This window comes from Muntiacus reevesi, chromosome 13 (genome assembly GCF_963930625.1).
Source record: "Muntiacus reevesi chromosome 13, mMunRee1.1, whole genome shotgun sequence".
Classification (NCBI taxonomy): domain Eukaryota; kingdom Metazoa; phylum Chordata; class Mammalia; order Artiodactyla; family Cervidae; genus Muntiacus; species Muntiacus reevesi.
In genome coordinates, this window is record NC_089261.1 from 20,780,895 (window position 1) to 20,802,371 (window position 21,477).

Sequence of the window (21,477 nt, forward strand, 5' to 3'; positions counted from 1 at the left end):
CCTGCTTGTTGCGGGGAGCACCCAGCAGCTTTCACCCACTGCCTCCGCAGGGACCCCCCAACTTCCTGCGGGCCTCGGCGCTGGCCGAGCACATCAAGCCGGTGGTGGTGATCCCCGAGGAGGCCCCCGAGGACGAGGAACCTGAGAACCTCATTGAGATCAGCACGGGTCCCCCCGCGGGGGAGCCAGCGGTGAGCGGCCCCCCTCCCTTCCTCCCTTCCTCCCTCCCTCCCTCCTGAGGTCTCCTGGGGGAGTGGGACGGAACTCACCAAGCAAGCATTGTTGCCCGTGGCAGGTGGTGGCAGACCTCTTCGAGCAGACCTTTGGACCGCCCAATGGCTCCATGAAGGATGACAGGTGAGGGCCTGGGGAACCCACTGCAGTGCGGGTAGGTGGGGATGGGGAACAACAGCCTTCAGGGAGCTGTGATCCTGAAAGACCACGGGTGGGGGATATAAGCAGGAGATGCCCAAATCCGCTGATGATAAAACGGATGCCTGTGCCGGGGTCCCCCGAGGGCCCTGGGTGACTGAGCTTGAGCGTCAGGGCCCGCTGACCTCTGTCCCCAGGGACCTCCAGATCGAGGCCTTGAAGCGGGAGGTGGAGACGCTCCGCAGCGAGCTGGACAAGATCAAGCTGGAGGTGAGGGGTGCGGGCGGTGGGGCTGGGCCCGGGACTGGCTGGCTGCGAGCCCCACACCCACACCCGTGCCCCTCCCGCCGCCCAGGCCCAGCGGTTCATCGCGCAGCTGAAGGGTCAGGTGAACACGTTGGAAGCCGAGCTGGAGGAGCAGCGGAAGCAGAAGCAGAAGGCACTGGTGGACAACGAGCAGCTCCGCCACGAGCTGGCCCAGCTGCGCGCTGCCCAAGCGGAGGGCGAGCGGAACCAGGGGCTGCGCGAGGAGGCCGAGAGTATGTGGGCGGGCCCGGGGGTGGGGCAGATGGGGGCAACTGTTCCTGAGTTGGGGGGTCACGGCCACGGCCTCTCCCGCCCCTGCAGAGAAGGCCAGCGCTACGGAGGCACGCTACAACAAGCTGAAGGAAAAGCACAGTGAGCTCATCAACACGCACGCCGAGCTGCTCAGGAAGGTAGGCCCGGACACGGAGGGGCGGGAGGGGAGCCCCAAGCGCGGCGGAGCCTGAACCGAACCGGTCCGGTCCGGTCCGTCTGTGCAGAACGCGGACACGGCCAAGCAGCTGACCGTGACACAGCAGAGCCAGGAGGAGGTGGCACGGGTGAAGGAGCAGCTGGCTTTCCAGGTGGAGCAGGTGAAACGGGAGTCAGAAATGAAGGTGCGTCTCGGAGCTCCCCACCCTCCCATGCCCAGAGCACCCCCCGCCCATCTCCACTGTCCCCTGTAACATCCTGTCCCACCCCGTCCAGCTGGAGGAGCAGTGTGACCAGCTGGAGAAGCTCAAGAGGGAGCTGGAGGCCAAGGCGGGAGAGCTGGTGCGCGTGCAGGAGGCGCTGAGCCGCTCGGAGCAGGTGTGGGGCCGCCCTGGCTGGGTGCACCCGCTTGGTTCAGAGGGGCCCTTGGTTTGGGGTGCGGCTGGGACCAGCACCAGGGGACACTCAGGAAGCGGGATCTGGTCCTCGCTCGGCCCTCAGTCCCCCTCCAGTCTCCTGGGACCCTACAGACTGTCTGAATTCGGGTGGGGATGGGGCAGGCAGGCGCCCAGCAGCCCACTCACATGCTGGGTGTTCACAGAGCGGGTCGGAGCTGAGCTCCAGGCTGGACGTGCTGAGCGCAGAGAGGGACGAGCTGAGCGGTGTCATGCGGCAGCGCGAGGCCGACCTGCTGGCGGCCCAGAGCCTGGCTCGGGAGAAGGAGGAGGCGCTGAGCCAGGAGCGGCAGCGTGGCTCCCGGGAGAGGGACGAGCTGCAGGGGCGGCTGGCCAACAAGGTAGCACACGGTGGCGGGGCTCCCTCCACGTTTGACGGCTGCGTGGGGACGGGAGCCCTCCTTAGCACTGAGCTGGCTGCCCTGCTCTGGCAGGAGCCGCCCAGGCACTGAGGGGTGGAGCAGGGCCTCTCCCCAGAGCCCCCTTCCCAGCAAGGGTCTCGGGGGCACCTGGCCAGCTGACCTGGCTGGGTCTCAGCCACCCCTCTGTCTCCCTCGCCCGCCAGGAGTCTCAGGAGCAGGGGCTGCAGCAGAGGCTGCTGGACGAGCAGTTCGCGATGCTGCGGGCTACCGCCGCGGAGGCCGAACGCATCCTGCGGGACGCGGTGGGCAAGCTGGACGACCCCCTGCACCTGCGCTGCACCAGCTCCCCGGGTAGAGCCGCCCGCCTGCCCACCCTGTCCCCACCCCACACCGAGAGAGGCGGGCTGGCTGCGGGGGCCTCAGCCCAGGCCCCACCCCTGACCTGGCCCCTTTGTCTGGCAGACTACCTGGTGAGCAGGGCCCAGGCCGCCCTCGATGCAGTGAGCGCCCTGGAGAAGGGCCACGCCCAGTACCTGGCCTCCAGGGCAGGTGAGTTCCACGGCTCGGGACAGGGCGGGGCAGAGGCCGCAGGCCGTGGTGCCCACTGGCCATTGCCGCCTGTGGGCCGCCTCTGCAGGGGGCCACACCCTGGAGCCCACCCTGCGGCCCTGGGGTCCCACAGACTCTGGTTTGGTTCCTGCTCTGCGGCTTTGTAGTTGTGGGACCTGGGCCAGCACCCCCTCCGCCCTGCTCTCTGGGAGCTGGGCTGCTGGGGCCCTTCGGGCTCACGAGCAGGGGAGGCAGCACCAGGCCTCGCTCCGAGGCAGCAGCGTTAGGGTGTGTCCTCCCTGAGCAGACGCCTCCGGCCTCGTGGTGGCCCTGACCCGGTTCTCACACCTGGCTGCGGACACCATCGTCCACGGCAGCGCCACCTCCCACCTGGCCCCCACCGACCCTGCTGACCGTAAGTGGGCCCCAGGCGTGCGTCACAGTGGTCCTTGTGGTGGACCGGGGAAGGGGGTGCGGCTGCAGGGAGGTCCTGGCGTCAGGCTGGGCCTGGGCCGTCCAGGGCTCCGCCTCACAGCACTCTCCCTGCAGGCCTGATCGACACCTGCAGGGAGTGTGGGGCCCGGGCCCTGGAGCTCATGGGGCAGCTGCAGGAGCAGCAGGCCCTGCTCCTGGCCCAGCCTGACCTGGTGCGGACCCCCCTGCAGGGCATCCTCCAGCTGGGCCAGGTGAGGCGGGCAGCGGAGCGTGGGCCAGGGTCGGAGGAGGGCGGTGGGGCCGGGGTCCCGTTTCTCTGCATCTCCTTCCAGCTTGGGCTGAGCAGGGGCTCACGTGGGGCCTGCTGCTGCGAGGCACGGGGTGGGGAAAGAGCACTGCCCCAGTCTCACCCCCAGGCTCTGTGGGGCAGCCGGGGCGGAATCCACGCACCCTGCCTGACTCCCAGATGCCTCGTCCTCCAGGAGCTGAAACCCAAGAGCCTGGATGTGCGTCAGGAGGAGCTCGGGGCGATGGTGGACAAGGAGATGGCGGCCACATCCGCGGCCATCGAGGATGCGGTGCGGAGGATCGAGGTGAGGACTGGGGGTGGGGGCAGGAGCCCCGGGTGCGCCTCCCTCTGCGGGAGGGCCAGACGGCCTCTGCAGGTCAGAGGTGAGGGGATGGCCAGGGCCTGGCTCTCCCGCCGAGGCTCTGTGGCTGATGGGGGGGTGGGGGCTGACCAGCACCGGTGTCCCCCTTCGTCGCACGCTGCTCTCCTCCCAGCCCACTCAAAGCTCTTGTCTGGTGTAGGACATGATGAACCAGGCCCGCCATGCCAGCTCTGGGGTGAAGCTGGAGGTGAACGAGAGGTGAGCCCCACTTGTGCCTCCCGGTCTCCTCGGGGAGAGTTTCTCACGTTTTCCCGGATCTGGGGAGGTGGGTTCTGCCCTCCTGACTGCTTAGCCCTCCAGAAAGAAGGGCTGGGAACTGGCAGAGTGCACCCTGCCCTGTAGTTCCCAATCGAGGCCAGGCCGAGCTCCCTGGCTCCCTGCGGCTTCCGGGGCCACAGTGCAGACCCTTTTCTTTCATTCCCTGTCCCTCCTGCTCCTCCCAGGATCCTCAACTCCTGCACAGACTTGATGAAGGTGAGTGGCTGGCTGAGACCCAGGCTGGGCAGGCTCTGTACCTGGCAGGGCCGCCCAAGGGTGACTTGTGTCTTGATCTTGGCAGGCCATCCGGCTCCTGGTGACAACGTCCACCAGCCTGCAGAAGGAGATCGTGGAGAGTGGCAGGGTGAGCTGGGCTGCTGATGGGATGGGGCATCTCTGGCTGGGCCAGGTGGGGCCCCCTCCTTAGTGGGCAGGCCGCACAGCTCGGCCATCGAGGACAGATTCCTGCAAGGGGCCTGATCCCAGAGCCCTTTTTGTCCTAAATCACCCCGTGGTTTAAGATTCCCCCCAGGACTCCTTTTGGGCGTGAGACCCCTGAAGTGTGCAGTGGTGGCAGGACCTGCAGCGTGCCTGGGAATCTTGGCTGAATCCCGCCCCCCACGGCCCTGGGGTGCACCCCTGTGGCTGGGTGAGGGGAGAAGGGCTCACCCCTGGGGATCTGGTGTCCCCCTGGTGACATCCTTGACTGGTCCGACCTGTCCTCCTGTCACCACTAGGGGGCAGCCACGCAGCAGGAATTTTATGCCAAGAACTCGAGGTGGACCGAAGGCCTGATCTCTGCCTCCAAGGCGGTGGGCTGGGGAGCCACCCAACTGGTGTATGTTGCCCCAGGTCTGGGGGTGGGGTGGAGGGGGCACGGTGGGGTGGGGGTTTGGGGAGGGGGCGTGGGGGTGCCCCGGCTGTCCAGGGGTTGGAGACCCAGGCCCTGCCCGCTTTGCCCCCAGGGAGTCGGCGGACAAGGTGGTGCTGCACACGGGCAAGTACGAGGAGCTCATCGTCTGCTCCCACGAGATCGCGGCCAGCACGGCCCAGCTGGTGGCGGCCTCCAAGGTGAGACTCCCCCGCCTCCCCGGCAGGGAGACCGCGGCGCGGTGGCGCAGCCGGTGGGCCGTCCCTGAGCTGTCCCCGCGCCCCCCACCCCCAGGTGAAGGCCGACAAGCACAGCCCCCACCTGAGTCGCCTGCAGGAGTGCTCGCGCACCGTCAATGAGATGGCCGCCAACGTGGTGGCCTCCACCAAGTCGGGCCAGGAGCAGGTGGAGGAGAGAGGTGGGCGCTGGGGTCCCCGTGGGGGTGGGGATGAGAGGGAAGGCACGCAGACGCTGACCCACCCCACTCTGCCCTCAGACACCATGGACTTCTCCGGCCTCTCCCTCATCAAGCTGAAGAAGCAGGAGATGGAGACCCAGGTAGCTGCTCCTGCCTCTGTCCTTCTTGCCTGCCCGCCTCCCATCTGCCCCATCCCCTCTCCCTGGGGCCAGGCCCGGCCTGCTGAGCTGTTGTGCGGGGCTGCAGGTGCGGGCCCTGGAGCTGGAGAAGACGCTGGAGGTGGAGCGTGTGCGGCTCGGGGAGCTGAGGAGGCAGCACTACTTGCTGGCCGGAGCCGTGGGGGCGCCGGGCGAGGAGGAGCCCAGCCCGCCCAGTGCCGCCCCCCGCAGCGTGACCAAGAAGCCGCCCTTGGCCCAGAAGCCTGCCGTGGCCCAGAGGCAGGACCACCAGGTGCTGGACGGCAGGGCGGGTGGGGTGCTGACGGGAGGGGCCCAGGGGTGCTGTCCCTTGGGGACAGTCAGACATCACTGACCGGTGGGAGCAGACACGCTGCCCAGCACCCCAGGGAGCATGGCAGGTGCCCAGGGCTCATTCCGCAGGAGGTGGGGGGGCCCTGACCCAGGGTGTGTCCTGCACTCCCGTGGCCACTGAGCCCCTCACCTTTGACTCCTGCAGCTCGACAAGAAGGATGGCAGCTACGCAGCTCAAGTCGTGAACTAAGCCCCCTCCAAGGGGTCCGGCGGGGAGGCTGACGTGCCTCCGAGAGGCCCGGCCGCCCCCCCAGGTGCCCGAGCCCCTGGCCCCCAGCCTTTGCTGAGGGCTGACCATGCGCCCAGGACTGACCGAGGCTGTCCTCCTGGACAAGAGCCTGTTTATCTGCAACAGGGACCGCTGAGAGCAGCCAGACCCTGATGGCCTGAGCCACAGCTCCTCGGGAAATACACAGAGCATTTCGAATATTCTGAGCTAGACCTATTGTGAGTTTGTGTTCAGCGCGCCAGAAGGCAGGGCCGCTCCCTGCCCTTTGGACCTGCGGTCTGAGGTTAGAGATGAACCACACACAGTCTGTGCTGGCTGTTGGGGACAGGTGAGAGGTCACTTGTTTGTAGCCTTCTTGGGGCATAGGCTCCAGGGAGATGGGACTGCTGTGGCCTCAGGCAAAGCAGGATGCCCTGGGGTATCACCCCAGGGCGTCGGTGACAGGGCGTGCCCAGCACTGGCAGGTGACCTTTACGCGGGAGAGGTGGGCCCGCGCCCACCGGGCACAGGTGCTCCCATCCTCCTGGGGTCTGCAGGGCCTGCCTCCTTCCTGTTCATGTGGCGGATCTGCGGGCCCCTGCCCGGGAGGCCTCTCCCCTTGCCCACCTCCTCCCTTTGCCGTCCCCACCCCTGGGCAGTTTCCAGCCTTCCTGGAGGCCTCCCCAGCTCAGCCAGAAAAAGCCCAGGAGCCGCCTGCCCACTCTGTGGATCAAAAGTACCTCCTGCTCCATGGGACGGGGGCCACCCCTGGGAGGGGGCCCGCCCCACAGAGAGGAGCATTTGGATGAACGTGCTCCCCTCGAGCCCCCTCCTCCTGGGAAAGGGGGAGACCCCGGCTGGAAGGAAAAAACGGGTCTGAGCGGAGCACAAGGAGCCAGCGCGTGGTTACTTTGCGTGTGGTTACTTCCTTGTGTTGAAGGGTCCTACTGGCAATAAAACGCACTGACTGTTTCACCCTCGGCCCTCTGGGAGGGGCCGCGTCTGTGCTTCATTTCTCTGGGGCCAGGACGCTTGGAGCGAAGGGGACCACTTCAGTTTGTGCAGTGGCGCGCTGCGGGCTACAGAACACCTTGCTGGTGCTTTTTCTGTCAAGAAGTGTCCAGCTTGTTTCCCAAGGGGAGGGCTGTGACTCTGGGGCGCCTGTTTGCTGGATCTTAGGGCATTCCCCTAAGAGGCCTCTGTTCCCAGCCAGAGGCCCCGCCCCAGCCCTGTGGAAAGCTGTACCTCTCAGAAAGGGAGGGGTGAGGCCGATTCCTGGCAGCTAAGACTTTCACCTGAAGGTCACACGTCTGAGCGCGGTGGTGAGCCTGGCTCCTGGCTGCAGCGGACTGTAGCGGCGGTACGTAGTCTTTAAGTTGGAGAACGCAGCAGGCGTCGCGGCTCCTCAGAGCACAGTGGGCTGCACCCGCACCCACTTTCCCCAGCAGCACCCCGGGCACGGCCGTGGCAGGCTGCCTCAGAAACCGCACCCTCCCTGCTGGCCGCCAGCACGTGGGGAGCCAAGGACAATGCAGGTCGGGGGAGCAGCGGGTGACCGTGGGTGGCTCCTGCAAGCACCCTGCCCCTGGGCTGTGGTTTCCTGACCACGAGGTGGGGCCCCGCCTCCGCCAGGGTGGCTGCGAGGGGCGGGTGAGGTCAGGTGAGAAAGTGCTCCGAAAACTAACTTCCTGAGCTGGAAACGCACTGAGAGGGGGCAGCGTCTGCTCCTCGTCTGCCAGGGAGACAGTTTCGGCAAACAGACTGACACACCTGGTTCTCTCACCAAAGCAAACCAGTGCAGAAGCGCGTGAGCGGACTACACTCGCAACCCCAGTGGACACACCTTTCCATGGAGCCCCCCACCAGTGAGCCCCCTACCACCCTGGCGGGGCTGGGCCACGGGCCTCCCTGGACGGGTCCTGAGCAGTGTGGCCCAGAGGAGGGGGAGCGCTCAGACGGGACTGCGAGGAGGAGCCAGGCGCACCGGCCAGCCCCACCGGGGGTAGACTACAGACTCGCCTGCAAGCTTCCTAGCAGCCACTGGGAAGAGACAACTGTCAGAGACATTCTCATAAACAAAAGCAAGTTGCTTTCTCAGCAGAAGCTCCCCCCTCAGAGGAAAACCATAGCGTCTCCTGCCACCCTCAGCACCATGAAGGGAACGACATGTTTAGAGCAGACAGCGATGGTAAAGCTTCCGCAGGGCGACTCCAGCCCTCGTGCTCCCGAGAGTCCCTCCCAGGGGCACAGAGGCCGCGGCTCAGCTCAGCTGAGGGCCACGGGCCCAAGGTTCCTCTTTGCGCCCTTCAGCAGTGCGTGATGCTGCCACGGGTCCCCTCCGAACACCTGTGGGCCAGCCTCCGGAGCAGGCCAGCCACTGGACTCGATTCTACGTGAAATCAGCAAGAACGTCCTCACCAGAGTTCCCATCGGCTCGCCTGAACCCAAAGAGCACCTTGAGTGCCCTGATCTGAGGCGCTGGCAGGGCAGCCTGGACCCCAAAGGCGCCTTCTGGAGGAGGAGGGACGCGTTTCCGTCTTGACATACCTTGAGAATCTGATTAAAAAACGATGCTGCTGTGAGGGCCGGGGCTCCTGGGCCAGGCGGACACCTCCGTGTCTTAACTTCAACCACCTTACCGGTCCGCTTCACTGTCGGAATGCTGACTGCTGAGACGCCAGAACCAGACACATCACAAGGCTCCCCAGGCAAATGAAGGGCGGGCAGTTATTAACAACTCTCTATTTATTAAAAAGGGTCTTACAGCTTTACAGCCACAGCTCAGATGTGGCCCTGGAGAGACGGCGAGGCCAGCTTGGCGGCCCCTTCCCCCCATCAACGCCGACCGAGCTCACACGTTTGGCTGCGCCCCTGGCAAGGGGCGGGCACCCCCAACGGCGGGGCGGACGGCAGAGGTACGGGGTGGTGGCACCACTCTCGAGGCTGACAGGCGTGGCAGGCCCACCTGATTGGCAGGGCAGTAAGTTGTCCTGTACAGTTGTTCTCTTGAAAAACAGTTAATGATACAGCAGAGTTCAAGTCCAGGAGTAGAAATGTACAGTAATTGAGGACACAGGGCAGTGGCCTTGCCCATGGCCTGCTGGGCCAGACCCCGCTTGGATTCTGTCCTCTGGGCTGTGGCCTGCTGGAGTCACGGGTCCGAGTTCCACCACTCAGCACAGCTGTTTCCGTCAGCAGGTGGAGGGGGGCAGCGCCACCCCCAACCCCCTGCCCCAGCTGGGCCCTGGGAACTCGGCACACGTGGCACGTGCAGACGAGCGCCCGGGGGGCAGGGAGCACCCGGGGTGCGGCCAGGGCCTCAGCTCGTCGGCCCCCGTCCAAGCCAAGGGGTGGCTAGCAGCCGTCACACCCCTACCCCACGCCCAGCCAGAGGCAGAGAATATTGGCTATGAGTGAGTATCCTGGTTCGAAGTGGGTGGACTTTCCTTCCACCTGCAACATGACAAGAACGAATGCAGACGAGACCCCCGCCTGGCCGGCCCCTCCCGGCAGCAGGTGGAGCTAAGGCACAGCACAAGCCCGCAGGTGCGACCGTGCGCGGCTTGCACGGAACTGCGTCACTTCATCTGCATCTCAACCTGCTCAAAACTGTATGTGCATTTTTCCGAAAGTTTCCCTGAATGGTCTTGTGAGTGTCAAAAACGTTTTCTTCCCCAATATAAAACAGGAAAAGTACACACGTAGTAAAAACATAGGAGGAGTTAGGTCTTCACAGAAAGCCTGGGCTGGCTCGCGGAGGAGGAGGAGGAGCCTGGGACAGCCTCCGTGTGCCAAGCCCAGCTCCCACCCTCCTCCTCACCTGGCCATGACTCGCCGGCCTCTGGACGTGGCTGGGGGCCAAGTGCAAACTCCACAGGCGGCTGTGAAGTGTCCAGGGTTGGGGAGGGAGGGGTTGGGAGGACCGCTCGCCCCACGCAGGTCCAGGGAGCACCTTCCGGGCTGGCTCACCCGACCAACCCCTGCCGGTGGCTGCAGTGAGTGGTGGGCTGGGACGCACAGAACCGTCTTGAAAATAAAGCAGAAATGATGAACCGTGCTTATTAAATAAAGCTGCAACGGGAAGACAATGATCCTACATGGGAACAGAGGTGCGGTGGGGGGAAGGGGAGGCTTTTCCCCCCAAACTCAGGGGCTCATCAACACAGAACAAGAAACCATACCGAGCACACACACCAGCTCGACCACAGTGATGCCGGGCCGAGCCCCTGCGCAGCTGCCTCGGTGTCCAAAACCAGGGTTCTACGTCTATGACCACTGACCTACGGCGCTAAAACCAGCTGGACGCCCTGCCCCGGGCACCGGAGTCCCCGGCAGAGCAGTCGGTGCCCACAGCCTCCATCTGTGTGTGTGGAGCCCCAGCCGGCAGGCGGCGAGGGAGCCTCCCCGGGAGGATGAGGGCCGCTCACTGGAGGATGAAGCCGGGCTGGTGTGGGGGCAGCCGGGGCGGGGGTCTCTGGGGCAGCGCTGGCGGGTACGGTGGCGACACAAACTGCTGCGCGGAGAAGCCCTGCTGGGCGGGGAGGCCCCCTCGGGGGGGCAGGGGCGGGCACTGCACGGCCGGGTACGGGAGGGCCTGTCCTGAGCCCGTGGCGGCAGTGAACGGCGTGGCTAAGCGTCCTGCAGGCGCCGGGGGTGGTGGGGGCGGAATGCGCCGAGGCACCACGGAGGGGGGCCCGCTGGCCTCCGGGATGGGGTAGGGCAGGGGGGCGGCGGGGTTCGGCTCAGGCACCCTGGGTGGCAGCGGGGTGGGCGCGGGGGCCTGCGGCAGTCTCTGCCCCTTCAGCACCATCTCCTGGAGCTTCTCGATTTTGACCCTTCGCATGTGGGCCAGTTTCCGCTTGCTCTGATAGACGTCAATGAAGGAGTCCAGAGGGAGTTCTCCATCGAGAAACTTCTCGGCCATGTTCTAAAGGAGCAGGAGAAACTCGGTCATGGGCCGGGAGGGTCAGCCGATAGGGGAGGAAGACCCCCTCACCGACCAGAGCAAGGGGAGACGGGGCCTGCTTCCTCCCGACACCCGCCCCCTCCTCGCTGCAGACCGTGGCCCACCCAGGATAGGGGCCAAGGAGGGAGGAAGGCCGGTCCTGTCCGCCTCCCGAACCACAAACTGGGCAGGCAGCAGGTCCTGCGAGAGCTGGCCTTCCAGCGATGGGGCCTGAGACCCCCATTTCCTTCCCTCCACTGGCTGTGACCTCACACGCTCGCCCCGCGCAGGCCGGGGGGGACAGGAAGCTGCTCGTGCCTGCGAGGACCGCCTCACCCAGGGGGTCATCGGGTCACATGGCCGAGCTTGGCACCGTGCTGCCTGCCCAAGTGTGCCACAGCGGCTCAACTTTTGACCCCGATTCGTTTCCTTATCACTGAGCAAGGCTCCAGCCTCAGGTGCTTGGCGGGCCGTGCCCACAGGCTCCGCCCAGCCAGCTGACTCGGACAGATGGTAACTCAGCCGCCGGCACCCACAGGACAGGTGCTGAGTCACAGGGCAGCACGCGCCCCTCACTGGAAGACCTGGGCGCCCCGCGGCTCCCCCAGACCCCTGCCCGGCGTGCTCCTCAGCCCACAGGCCCGCCCGCCCCAACCTGGGGTGTCCCCCGGGGCTGCCAGAGTTACCTCGGTGTCTTCCTCAATCTTGGCCCCTTCCGCCTGCAGGAGCGCTAAGAGGGTCTCCAAGGAAGCGCTGCTGGACTGTTTATCTGGAAGAAGCGGGAGGCACGATGCAGCCCCTCAGAGATCACGTCGGCCCCCAGCCCCTCGGAGCGACACGCCCCACCCCACACCCCGCCCAGACTCCCCACCTCACGCCCCCCTCAAAGAAAGAGTGCACTTGAGCTGGAAAGGTGACGGGAGAAGCTCACCGAGTGAGTGGACTTTCCAGGAAGCAGAAGGGAAAGTGGGAACATGCAGGAGAGGAAGGAGTGCCCGTGACGGGGTGGCGGGGCGGCCTGTGCCCGAGGGAGAGCCGTGTCACCACCCGGCCCACGACACGGGGCGGCCACTGCACACCTGACCTAAGCCTGCAACCACCCCGTCACTTCCCTGGGATTTCTGAAGGACAGTTCATGTAAATACCTAAAGTAGACACGTCTTCAGTGTGTGTGTATAAACCCCCCTACCTCAACCCAGACCAAGACAGCACGTTTGCAGAGGCTCCAGCCCTGCTCCCGAGGTGCTGACGTCCACTCTCCAGGAACGCTGCCTGGTTCTGAGCTTCACCCAAGTGGCCTCACAGAGGGCGCTCCGTGCTGGCCTCTCTTGCTCAACACGTCTCTGAGACCATCCGTGCGGCAGCACAAACGGGCAGCTCGTGCCTTTCAACGCTGCCTGGCACGAAAAGCTGCGTGCCGCAACTTACCCATCAGTCCAGAGACGGGTGTTTAGATTGCTTCCAAATTTAGCTCTTACAAATAAAGCTACAACGAGCACTCGTGCGTGTACGTGTATCTCTTGGTACACGAAGGTCCGCTTCTGTGGGGGAGACGCCCGCCAGCAGGACTGCGGAATCAGAGCACGCGCGGCTCCACCGCACCACGTGCTGACAAGCAGCATCTCCAGTTCTCACTCCTCTAGCACCGCAAGAGCCCTGCGTGCCCGCCAGCACCATCATTACCAGTCTTTCCACCTGTACTCAGTCTGCTCAGGCCTGTTATAGTACACGTTTTTTACAGTTACAGACATACACGGATCACAGTGTCGGATGGCCCTGAAGTGTCACTGGAGAGGGATGTTTTTAGCCTTCTCTCTCATGCCACGCTGCGTGATACATGAAGTCTTCGTTCCCTGGTTGGGACCTGAACCCAGGGCCATGGCAGTGGAAGCACCAAGTCCTAACCACTGGGACCCCAGGGAAGTCCCTTTTAAACCTTCTATGAATCTCAGGGTTTCCTTGAAAGCTAATCAGGCCTCAATGCTAGTCAACTCCTACGTCGCTCTTCATAATGGCTGCAAATTTAAGTGTGACATTAAAATAAAGTACTCCAGTGATGAATTTCTCTCAGCATTAACTGTGAGGGCCCAACCTCACAGGATAAAACATTAGTTGTATTATCGTAATTCAGAATATTGCCTTTTTTTTTCCTATGCTGTTTGGAAAAGGTGGAGTCTTGTTGAAAAGGCAATCAAGTCTCTTTCTCTAAACTGGTGACACAATCCTATATACAGATGGTTTCTTGGCAGCAGTGATCACTGTCTTAATCTGAAACTGTTCCCTAAATAACATTTCTTTCCTGGTTAGTGCAACAGCTTGAAAACGCACCCTTCCATCGGCTCCTTATTTTTGAAAGATCACCCTAAAAGAGTTACCTAGCTTGGTCTTCTTTATCTGATAGGCTTCAAAGAGCACCTGGAGTTCTTGGTATTTCTGGGTCAAATGAGCCTTCCGCGAGTCCAGCTGGGGCTGGTAGAGGAGGTTTCCTTCTGCCAGGCTCCGGTTGCTGGCCAGCGTCATCTCCTTGTTGAGCTGAACATTCTGTGTCTGAAAGGACCATACAGGGTGATGAGAAGCAGCGTGTTAACCCCCGAGCACCATCCCCAGGGCCACGGCATCAAGAGCTTATGTTTAGCTGGGCGGCTGCTGCCAGCCCAGCTCCAGCCCTAACCTTAGACACTGCTGTCCGTTCTTAAAGAGCAAGGCCATTTCCTCTCCCTTTCTCTCTGGCTGGGCTTTGTCCTGGGACCTGTGAGGCTTTCGTGCCTGGAGCTTCGCAGTGACCAGAATTCCTTACTGCTGCCACTGTGCTCTTAGAAGTGACTGGCTCTAAACATTTGGAGCTAGGCTTTTCCTAAACAAACTGCTGCTGTTCCAGAGAAGTGAAAGAATCACTTCTTATCAGAGGAGGGCCAGTTGGCATGGTGTCAATTCAGGCTTAGTCACCAGGATCTGAGATCAAACATGAAAGCCCGAGATCCTGGGAAGGAGCCTGCTCAGGGGCGCTGTTTTACTCCGTCCCTATGCCCACCGCGGGCTCTTTGCATCTGAGCAGAGGTCCAGCTCCCGGTCACCTGTCCATCAGTGCCACCGGCCCAAAGACGGAGGCGGGGGATTTATCTGCCTACAGGGGTTCTGGGCATCCAGGGGGTGACAGGTTGTGTGGGGGTGGAGAAGCCCACCTGGACCTCAGTGAGAGGGGTAGTGGGGAGGTCTGAGAAAAGGCGAGGAAGTCCTAAAGAAACAGAATCAAAAAGTACACCTGAATAAAAAAGCAAAAACACCGTATCGTGCGTCTAGTTCAGTTTCCTTTCTCCTCGCTGGCTGGTGGGGGGTGGGGTCCTCCACGGCCCGCAGCCCCCTCATTCCCTGGATGTGAAGACTCCCTTGCCCCGGCCTCGCTCAGAAGCGCTCCTTCAGCCCCACACCAGCCATCCCGCCGTCCACCCTGTAGTAACAGTCTACCCCCCATCCTACCCCACCCCACCCAGGCTATTTTCGTTGCTACTTCCTTCCTCCTGCTTCTCTGACTGTCGATTCCTGGCCTCGCTGCCTCGGCTCTTGACTCCCCCTCCAGCCAGACCGTTTGGTGCTTGTGTAGAGTTCCCAACGCACACATGTGTGCGCACACACACACACACATGTGAGAACAAAGAAAGATCGTGGGAGGCCCTGACCACTAGGCGTGGGGGTGGGGACGACCCTCTCAGTCAGTCCAGTCGCTCAGTCGTGTCCAACTCTTTGTGACCCCATGGACTGCAGCAGGCCAGGCTTCCCTGTCCATCACCAACTCCTGGAGTTTACTCAAACTCATGTCAATCAAGTCGGTGATAACATCCAACCACCTCATTCTCTGTCATCCCTTTCTCCTCCTGTCTTCAATCTTTCCCAGTATTTTCCCCAGATTCTCTCCTTTGCAGACACCTAATCTCCATCTCCCCACCTGGATCACTTCATGGCAAATAGATGGGGAAAAAATGGAAACAGGGACGGACTTTATTTCCTTGGGATCCAAAATCACTGCAGATGGTCTTCAGCCATGAAATTAAAAAACGCTTGCTCCTTGGAAGAAAGGCTATGACAAACCTAGACAGCATATTAAAAAGCAGAGACATTACTTTACTGACAAAGGTCCGTACAGTCAAAGCTATGGTTTTTCCATGTGTGGATGTGAGAGGTGGGCCATAAAGAAAGCTAAGCTGCTGAAGAATTGATGCTTTTGAACTGTGGTGTTGGAGAAGACTCTTGAGGGTCCCTTGGACTGCAAGGAGGTCCAACCAGTCCATCCTAAAGGAAATCAGTCCTGAATATTCATTGGAAGGACTGATGCTGAAACTCCAATACTTGTGGCCACCTGATGAGAAGACGTGACTCACTGGAAAAGACCCTGATGTTGGGAAAGACTGAAGGAGGGAAGAGAAGGGGATGACAGAGGATGAGATAGTTGGATGGCATCACCGACTTGATGGACAAGAGTTTGAGCACGCTCCGGGAGTTGGTGATGAACAGGGAAGCCTGGCATGCTGCAGTCCATGGGGTCGCAAAGTGTCGGACACGACTGAGTGACTGAACTGACTGACTGATCCACCTTGATGACAGGGCAGGGCCCTCAAGATTAGGCTCAATTTAAAGAAGAATTAATTTAAAATAGAAAATTAAGCCTATAGCTTAATATAGTTGAACACTATAAATCTGTGCAGTACAAACACTCTCTTTTGCTGTTGTTTTTAGCCAGTAAGGAAAACGGGGGCTGGAAAGACCTTCCAGAGGACTGGGGGAAACAGAGACTCCAGTCTTGAATGGCACAAACAAAATTTTGCCCGTATCAAGACCCAGAGGAAAGGAGCAGTGATTCTACAGGAGACCAAACCAAAACTACCTGCTAGAGTTGGAGGGCCCCCTATGGAGGTGTGGGTCAGCAGGGGCTCACACAGGGATGGGGGCACTGGAAGGTCCCCCTTGGCATAAACCTTCTTGGGAGTTCACCATTAACCCTACCATAAAGCCTGTAGACCCCAGGGCTGGGTGCTTCAGGCCAAACAACTAGCAGGGAGGGAAGGCAGCCACATCCACCAGCAGAAAATCGGATTAAAGCTTTACTGAGCAAGGCCCTGCCCACCAGAGCAAGACCCAGTTTTTCCCATCACCAGTCCCTCCCATCAAAAAGCTCACACAAGCCTCTTAGCCTCATTCATCACAGGGCAGGCAGAAGAAGCAAGAAAAAGCACAGTCTCACAGCGGCTAAAACAAGCCCTATTATAGAAAGTTAATCATGATGAAAAAGCAGAAAGTGATGTCTGAGATGAAGGGACAAGATAAAATCTCAGAAAAACAACTAAATGAGGTGGAGATAGGCAACCTTCCAGAAAAAGAATTTAGAATAATGACAGTGATGATCCAGGATCTCAAGAAAAGAATGGAGGCAAATATTGAGAAGATGCAAGAAATGTTGACCAAAGACCTTTAAGAACTAAAGAACAAACAGCTGAATAATACACTAGAAGGAATCAACAGCATAATAACTGAGGCAGAAGAATGGATAAATGACCTGGAGGACAGAAGCATGGAAATCACTGCCACAGATGAGAATATAGAAAAAAGAATGAAAAGAAATGAAGACAGTCTAAGAAACTTCTGGGACGTTAAATGCATCGACATTCGCACTATGGGGGTCCCGGAAGGAGAAGAGGAAGAGAAAGAGAAAGGAGCTGAGAAAATACTTGGAAGAGATAACAGCTGAAAACTTTCTGAACATGGGAAAGGATTTCCTCAACCAAGTACAGGAGGTACAGAGAGTCCTAGGAAGGATAAACCCAAGGAGGAACACACTGAGACATATGGTAATAAAACTGACAAAAATTAAAAGACAGAGATAAAATATTAAAAGCAACAAGGGAAAAATGACAAATAACATACAAGGGAACTCCCATCAGGCCATCAGCTGACTTTTCAACAGAAACTACAAGCCAGAAGGGAATGGCATGATATATTTAAAGTAATGAAAGGAAAAAACCTACAACCAAGAATACTCTTACCTGGCGAGACATGCATTCAGATTTGATGGAGAAATCAAAAGCTTTCCAGATGAGCAAAAGTTAAAAGAGAATTCAGCACCACCAAACCAGCTTTACAACAAATGCTAAAGGAACTTCTCTAGGCAAGAAACACAAGAGGAGGCAAAGACCTACCCAAAATAAACCCAAAACAATTAAGAAAATGGTAATAGGATCATACATATTGATAATTACCTTAAGTGTAAATAGATTAAATACACCAACCAAAAGACACAGACTGCTGGGTGGATGAAAACATGTACATGTATGCACTTCTACTTACCACATCACTGCCTGACCCCACAAATTTTATATAATTATTTTATATTGTTAATCATGTTCCCATTATGGCTTGCAATTGTAATTATCTTTTATTTTTTGTCTGGCTATTGATTGTGAAAACTGATAAACCTCTTTTATTATTGTGATTATGTAACTATTACTCACTTAATACCATTGTATCATGACTGGTCAACAGAAAAATAACAGAACTCTATATATCACCAAGGAATACCCTGGTGGCTCAGAGGGTAAAGAGCCTGCAATGCGGGAGAACAAGGTTTGATCCCTGGGTCAGGAAGATTCCCTGGAGAAGGAAATGGCAACCCACTCCATTATTCTTGTCTGGAAAATCCCATGGACGGAGAAGCCTGGCAGGCTACAGTCCATGGGGTTGCAAAGAATCAGATACAGCTGAAGTAACTTTACTTCACATATATCACCAAAACTAGGATCCAACAGAAAAACTTGTAATCACTTTTTGAAATCCAGATGCATATCACAATCATCTTGAAATTTTCTGGAAAATTCAAATACTCAGGTATTGCTTTTTTTTTCTTCTTCAGAGCTCCAGATATGTTTCTAATGAGCAGTCATGTTTAAAAACAACCAGATTGTATGATGATCTTTTACTTTTATCTAGTTTGTTTCACTTTTCTATTTCATATTCAGTGCTCCCATTTCACTTAGTTTATGTTCTCCAATTTCTCCATCTCTCTTTTTCTGATGTTCTTTCTTAAGCCTTTATCAAGTGCAGTAGAAAACCTTTTGTATACATATAAATATGTATAATATATATGTTTTAGAAAATTTGTGAATTTTTGCCTAACTAAAAAAATTATGACATTTTGATTCCACTTGCTTGACTTAGTATGACTAGACTGCTAGATTTCTGATTAAAAAACAGATATGCAACAAGCAACAAAGGTTTACTGTCCAACACAGGGAACTACAGTCAATATCTTGTAATAAACTCTGATGGAAAATAATCCCCAAAATAATGCATGTGTATTTATATAACTGAATCACCTTCCGTGCACATGAACCATTGTAAGCCAACTATACTTCAATAAAATAATTTTTTAAAGAACAAAACAAAAATAAACCACTGTACACCCTGGAAAACAGCTCAGAAATTCCTTTTAAACAAAACAGACAACTACCATACCATCCAGAAGTTGTGTGCTTTGGCATTTATTCCAGAAAGGTGAAAGTTTATGTTCCCAAAAAAACCCTGTACATCAATGTCCAGAATGGCCTGCTATGTAATCAAAACCTTGATGCCACCCAGGTGTCCTTCAGCAGGTGAGGGGCTTCATCGCAGCACACCACCCACAGCTCAGCAGGGCGCAGCCCTGGGAAAGAACAAGCTGCTGAGACACGTGGACGCCCGGGTGAAGACCCAGGAGACTCGGCCGAGCAGGGGGAAATAAACGACGACTCACAGGGCACAGACTCCGTGATTCAGTATATACAACATTTCTTGAAATGACATAACGACAGAAATGGAGACGGATTCACGGCTGGGGGCAGGGATGTGGCTGTCAGAGGCAGCAGCAAGCTCCTCATCACTGTGGTTCCCTGCTGTTATTGGTGTCAAATCTGGTTGGTTGTCTCTGGGGGAACCTGGGTGAAAGGGTACACAGGATCTCTGTGTTATTTCTTACAACTGCATGTGAATCTACAATCACCTCTAAATTTAAAGTGTGAAAGTGAAGTTGCTCAGTTGTGTCCGACTCTTTGTGACCCCATGGACTGTAGCCTACTAGGTTCTTCCGTCCATGGGATTCTCCAGGCAAGAATACTGGAGTGGGTTGCCATTCCCTTCTCCAGGAGATCTTCCTGACCCAGGGATGGAACCCAGGTCTCCCGCATTGTATGCAGACGCTTCACTGCCTGAGCCACCAGGGAAGCCCAAATTTAAAGTTTAGTTATAAGTAAATAAACAAACTGCTGAGGGGCTTCCCTAGTGGTCCAGCCTAAGAATCCGCTGGCCAGTGCAAGGGACACGGGTTCAATCCCTGGTCCAGGAAGACCCCTCATGCTGCCAAGCAACCAAGCCTGTGTGCCACAACTACTGAGCCCAAGCTCCAGAGCCCACGGGCCGCAACGACTGAGCATGCCCGCCCTGGAGCCTGGGCCCGGCAGCAAGAGAAAACAGCAACCAGAGAGTAGCCCCTGCTCGCCGCAACCAGAGAAAGCCCAAGTGCAGCAATGAAGACCCAGCATGGAAAAAAATTACATCTAAAACAATAAATAAAAATAAACTGTTGGTGAGATCTTCTGCTCCTACTGGTCTCACCTGATGCACAAGAAGGGAGCAGAGAGGCTCAAGACCACAGTCCAGACCCACCACCCCGGGGCAAACTGTCATTCTGACTCAATCAGCTCTGTGTGTAATAAACTCTGAGAGGAACAGGCATGTTTCTGTCCTCAGATCACTGAAAATGGAACAGAATTCATCATACCCTGATCTCTGAGCCTGGGGTGACCTGGCCCTCACTCACCCCGTCCCGCCAGTTCCAAGAACCAACCAAGCTCTCCCCCACGAGCCCCAGCTTAGCGCCCTGTCCACAGAGGCCTCCCCAGCTGTCCTCCCTCCCACCCTCTGTCCCAGCACCTCCTTTCTTTCCTGTCTCTAGTGAGAATCAGTGAGCACTGTGCCTGTGTTCCCACTCGCTGCCAACCCCTCTGGAGCGCTGACAGGCAGTACCCTGTCGTCTGTGGTGGGCCACACACCTGGCACACAGCGCCATTCGGCAAGGATCTGCTGAATGAGGCAGAGGGACCCTCTCGCCCCACAAAAAGCCAGTCACGTGAGGTCAGGTCTGGCAAACAAGGTGGGTAAAAAAACACAGAGTTTTTAAAAAAAAAAAAAAAAAAAAAAAGAGCTGTGCTTGATGCCCCAAATCCTTTATGCAACAGATGGGCTCCCTTAAAAGAGCTCTTGGAGACTTTGTGGGGTCCCAAGACCCTCTGTGGAGGGTCTCACTCACCCTGGATCTAACGGTGATCAGATCAGGAATTTTCCCATGTATTCAGAGCACCGTCAAGTGCCACCACCTCCAAGGGCCACCCTACAACGGAGCTGTCTGTGTCAACCGAGTCCCCTGAAGGGGAGGTGTGCATGCTGTCATGTCTGACTCTGCGACCCCATGGACTGAAGTCGGCCAGGTTCCTCTGTCCATGGGATTCTTCGGCAAGAACACTGGAGTGAGTTGCCATTTCCTTCTCCAGAGCATCTTCCCGACCCAGGAATCGAACCCCCGTCTCCTGCATTTCCTGCACTGGCAGGCAGATTCTTTACCACTAAGCCATCAAGGAGGGAAGGGGGATGTTCACAAACCCCCATGCCCAGACCAGTCCTGGAGTGTCATCAAAGCCCCCGGGTAACCCCAATATCCAGCAAAGCATCTGGCCTCACAGCTCTGCCCTAAAATATATCTATGAATAAAGCGTATTTTCCTGGGACCCAAGTCAGGTCACACTCATGGCTACAAGCCACACACAGGATGCACGGAGGCAAACTAAAACTTCAGCCCACAGGGACAACTGTTAAGCTGGCTGTTTTCTCTTCATCCCCGAGTGTTCAGATGTTTTTACATGAACATCAGGAAAATCTCCAGTGGCCTCCCAGGGCACATCCGCAGTACTCTCTAGGGTCAGGGCGGGGGGCAGTACTGTGGAGACAGGTGGCGAGGACAGTGGCTGAGGTGGGGAGAAGCCCCCTTCTTCAGCCTCTGACAAAGCTCTTCCAACACAACCGTGGGCAGAGAAAGACCTTCCTCCGTGATGTTCCTCTTCATCATCCCAGCTGAGGAAAACTGGGAGGAAGTGGCCAGCCTTGATCCATCCTTTGCAAAGAAAAGGTGGGGACAGGACCTGGGGGACTGCACACAGCACACTCAGCGAGGCTAGAGCAGCAGCCGCCCCGGGTGATGGGCGACTCAACTCTCAACCTCCCGTCCTACCGACCCGAGGACGCCGGCAGAGGCCCACCGGCAGGGCCACAGACCCTGAAACTGAAAACAGGCTCCCCACCTCCTGATGGTTCCCCGTGGTCCTTTTTCTTAACCATAGAGAAATCTTTTCAGGAAATAATCTCTCTGTGGTAACGAAACATTTTTATACGTCTGCTCAGTTTCACTTCAGCTTCCTTTTCCTTTTCTGTTCAAAATCAAAGAAAACTGAGATGGGTGATGGCAGAATCTACAGTTAAGTTCAGTTTATACAGTGACTCCTGCCCATCGGTTCATCTGTGAGCAGGGCTGTCAGAAAGGATGGTCACCCGAAGTCTACAGCGACCTCTCAAAGGTGTGACTTTTTTTTACTTTCC

The 21,477-nt window shown here is 57.8% G+C and overlaps 2 protein-coding genes across 4 annotated transcripts in view; one reads left to right on the top strand and one right to left on the bottom strand.

Moving 5' to 3' along the window:
* The window catches only part of HIP1R (huntingtin interacting protein 1 related), a 28,475-nt gene extending 20,037 nt beyond the window's left edge, over positions 1-8,438 (top strand). The window contains exons 11-32 of one of the 2 annotated variants that reach the window (XM_065903695.1): positions 51-191; positions 296-357; positions 570-642; positions 728-911; positions 1,000-1,088; positions 1,176-1,292; positions 1,384-1,485; positions 1,709-1,903; positions 2,128-2,275; positions 2,387-2,473; positions 2,781-2,888; positions 3,023-3,159; positions 3,391-3,501; positions 3,719-3,777; positions 4,023-4,053; positions 4,139-4,201; positions 4,575-4,675; positions 4,803-4,908; positions 5,003-5,126; positions 5,205-5,266; positions 5,373-5,576; positions 5,802-8,437. In XM_065903695.1, coding sequence (XP_065759767.1) covers positions 51-191; positions 296-357; positions 570-642; positions 728-911; positions 1,000-1,088; positions 1,176-1,292; positions 1,384-1,485; positions 1,709-1,903; positions 2,128-2,275; positions 2,387-2,473; positions 2,781-2,888; positions 3,023-3,159; positions 3,391-3,501; positions 3,719-3,777; positions 4,023-4,053; positions 4,139-4,201; positions 4,575-4,675; positions 4,803-4,908; positions 5,003-5,126; positions 5,205-5,266; positions 5,373-5,576; positions 5,802-5,846 — 2,349 coding nt within the window. In that variant the 3' untranslated portion in view covers positions 5,847-8,437. Of the gene's footprint in view, positions 1-50; positions 192-295; positions 358-569; positions 643-727; positions 912-999; positions 1,089-1,175; positions 1,293-1,383; positions 1,486-1,708; positions 1,904-2,127; positions 2,276-2,386; positions 2,474-2,780; positions 2,889-3,022; positions 3,160-3,390; positions 3,502-3,718; positions 3,778-4,022; positions 4,054-4,138; positions 4,202-4,574; positions 4,676-4,802; positions 4,909-5,002; positions 5,127-5,204; positions 5,267-5,372; positions 5,577-5,801 lie in introns of both variants that reach the window. The other variant, XM_065903694.1, reaches the window with a different exon arrangement.
* VPS37B (VPS37B subunit of ESCRT-I) overlaps positions 8,425-21,477 on the bottom strand; it is a 30,230-nt gene continuing 17,177 nt past the window's right edge. The window contains exons 2-5 of one of the 2 annotated variants that reach the window (XR_010658798.1): positions 13,185-13,356; positions 11,496-11,578; positions 8,629-10,791; positions 8,425-8,533 (exon numbers count right to left, since the gene is read on the bottom strand). Coding sequence is in view for 1 of the 2 variants with exons in the window: in XM_065903696.1 (XP_065759768.1) it covers positions 10,288-10,791; positions 11,496-11,578; positions 13,185-13,356 (759 nt within the window). In the remaining variant the exon portion in view is untranslated. Of the gene's footprint in view, positions 8,534-8,597; positions 10,792-11,495; positions 11,579-13,184; positions 13,357-21,477 lie in introns of those variants that run through there. The other variant, XM_065903696.1, reaches the window with a different exon arrangement.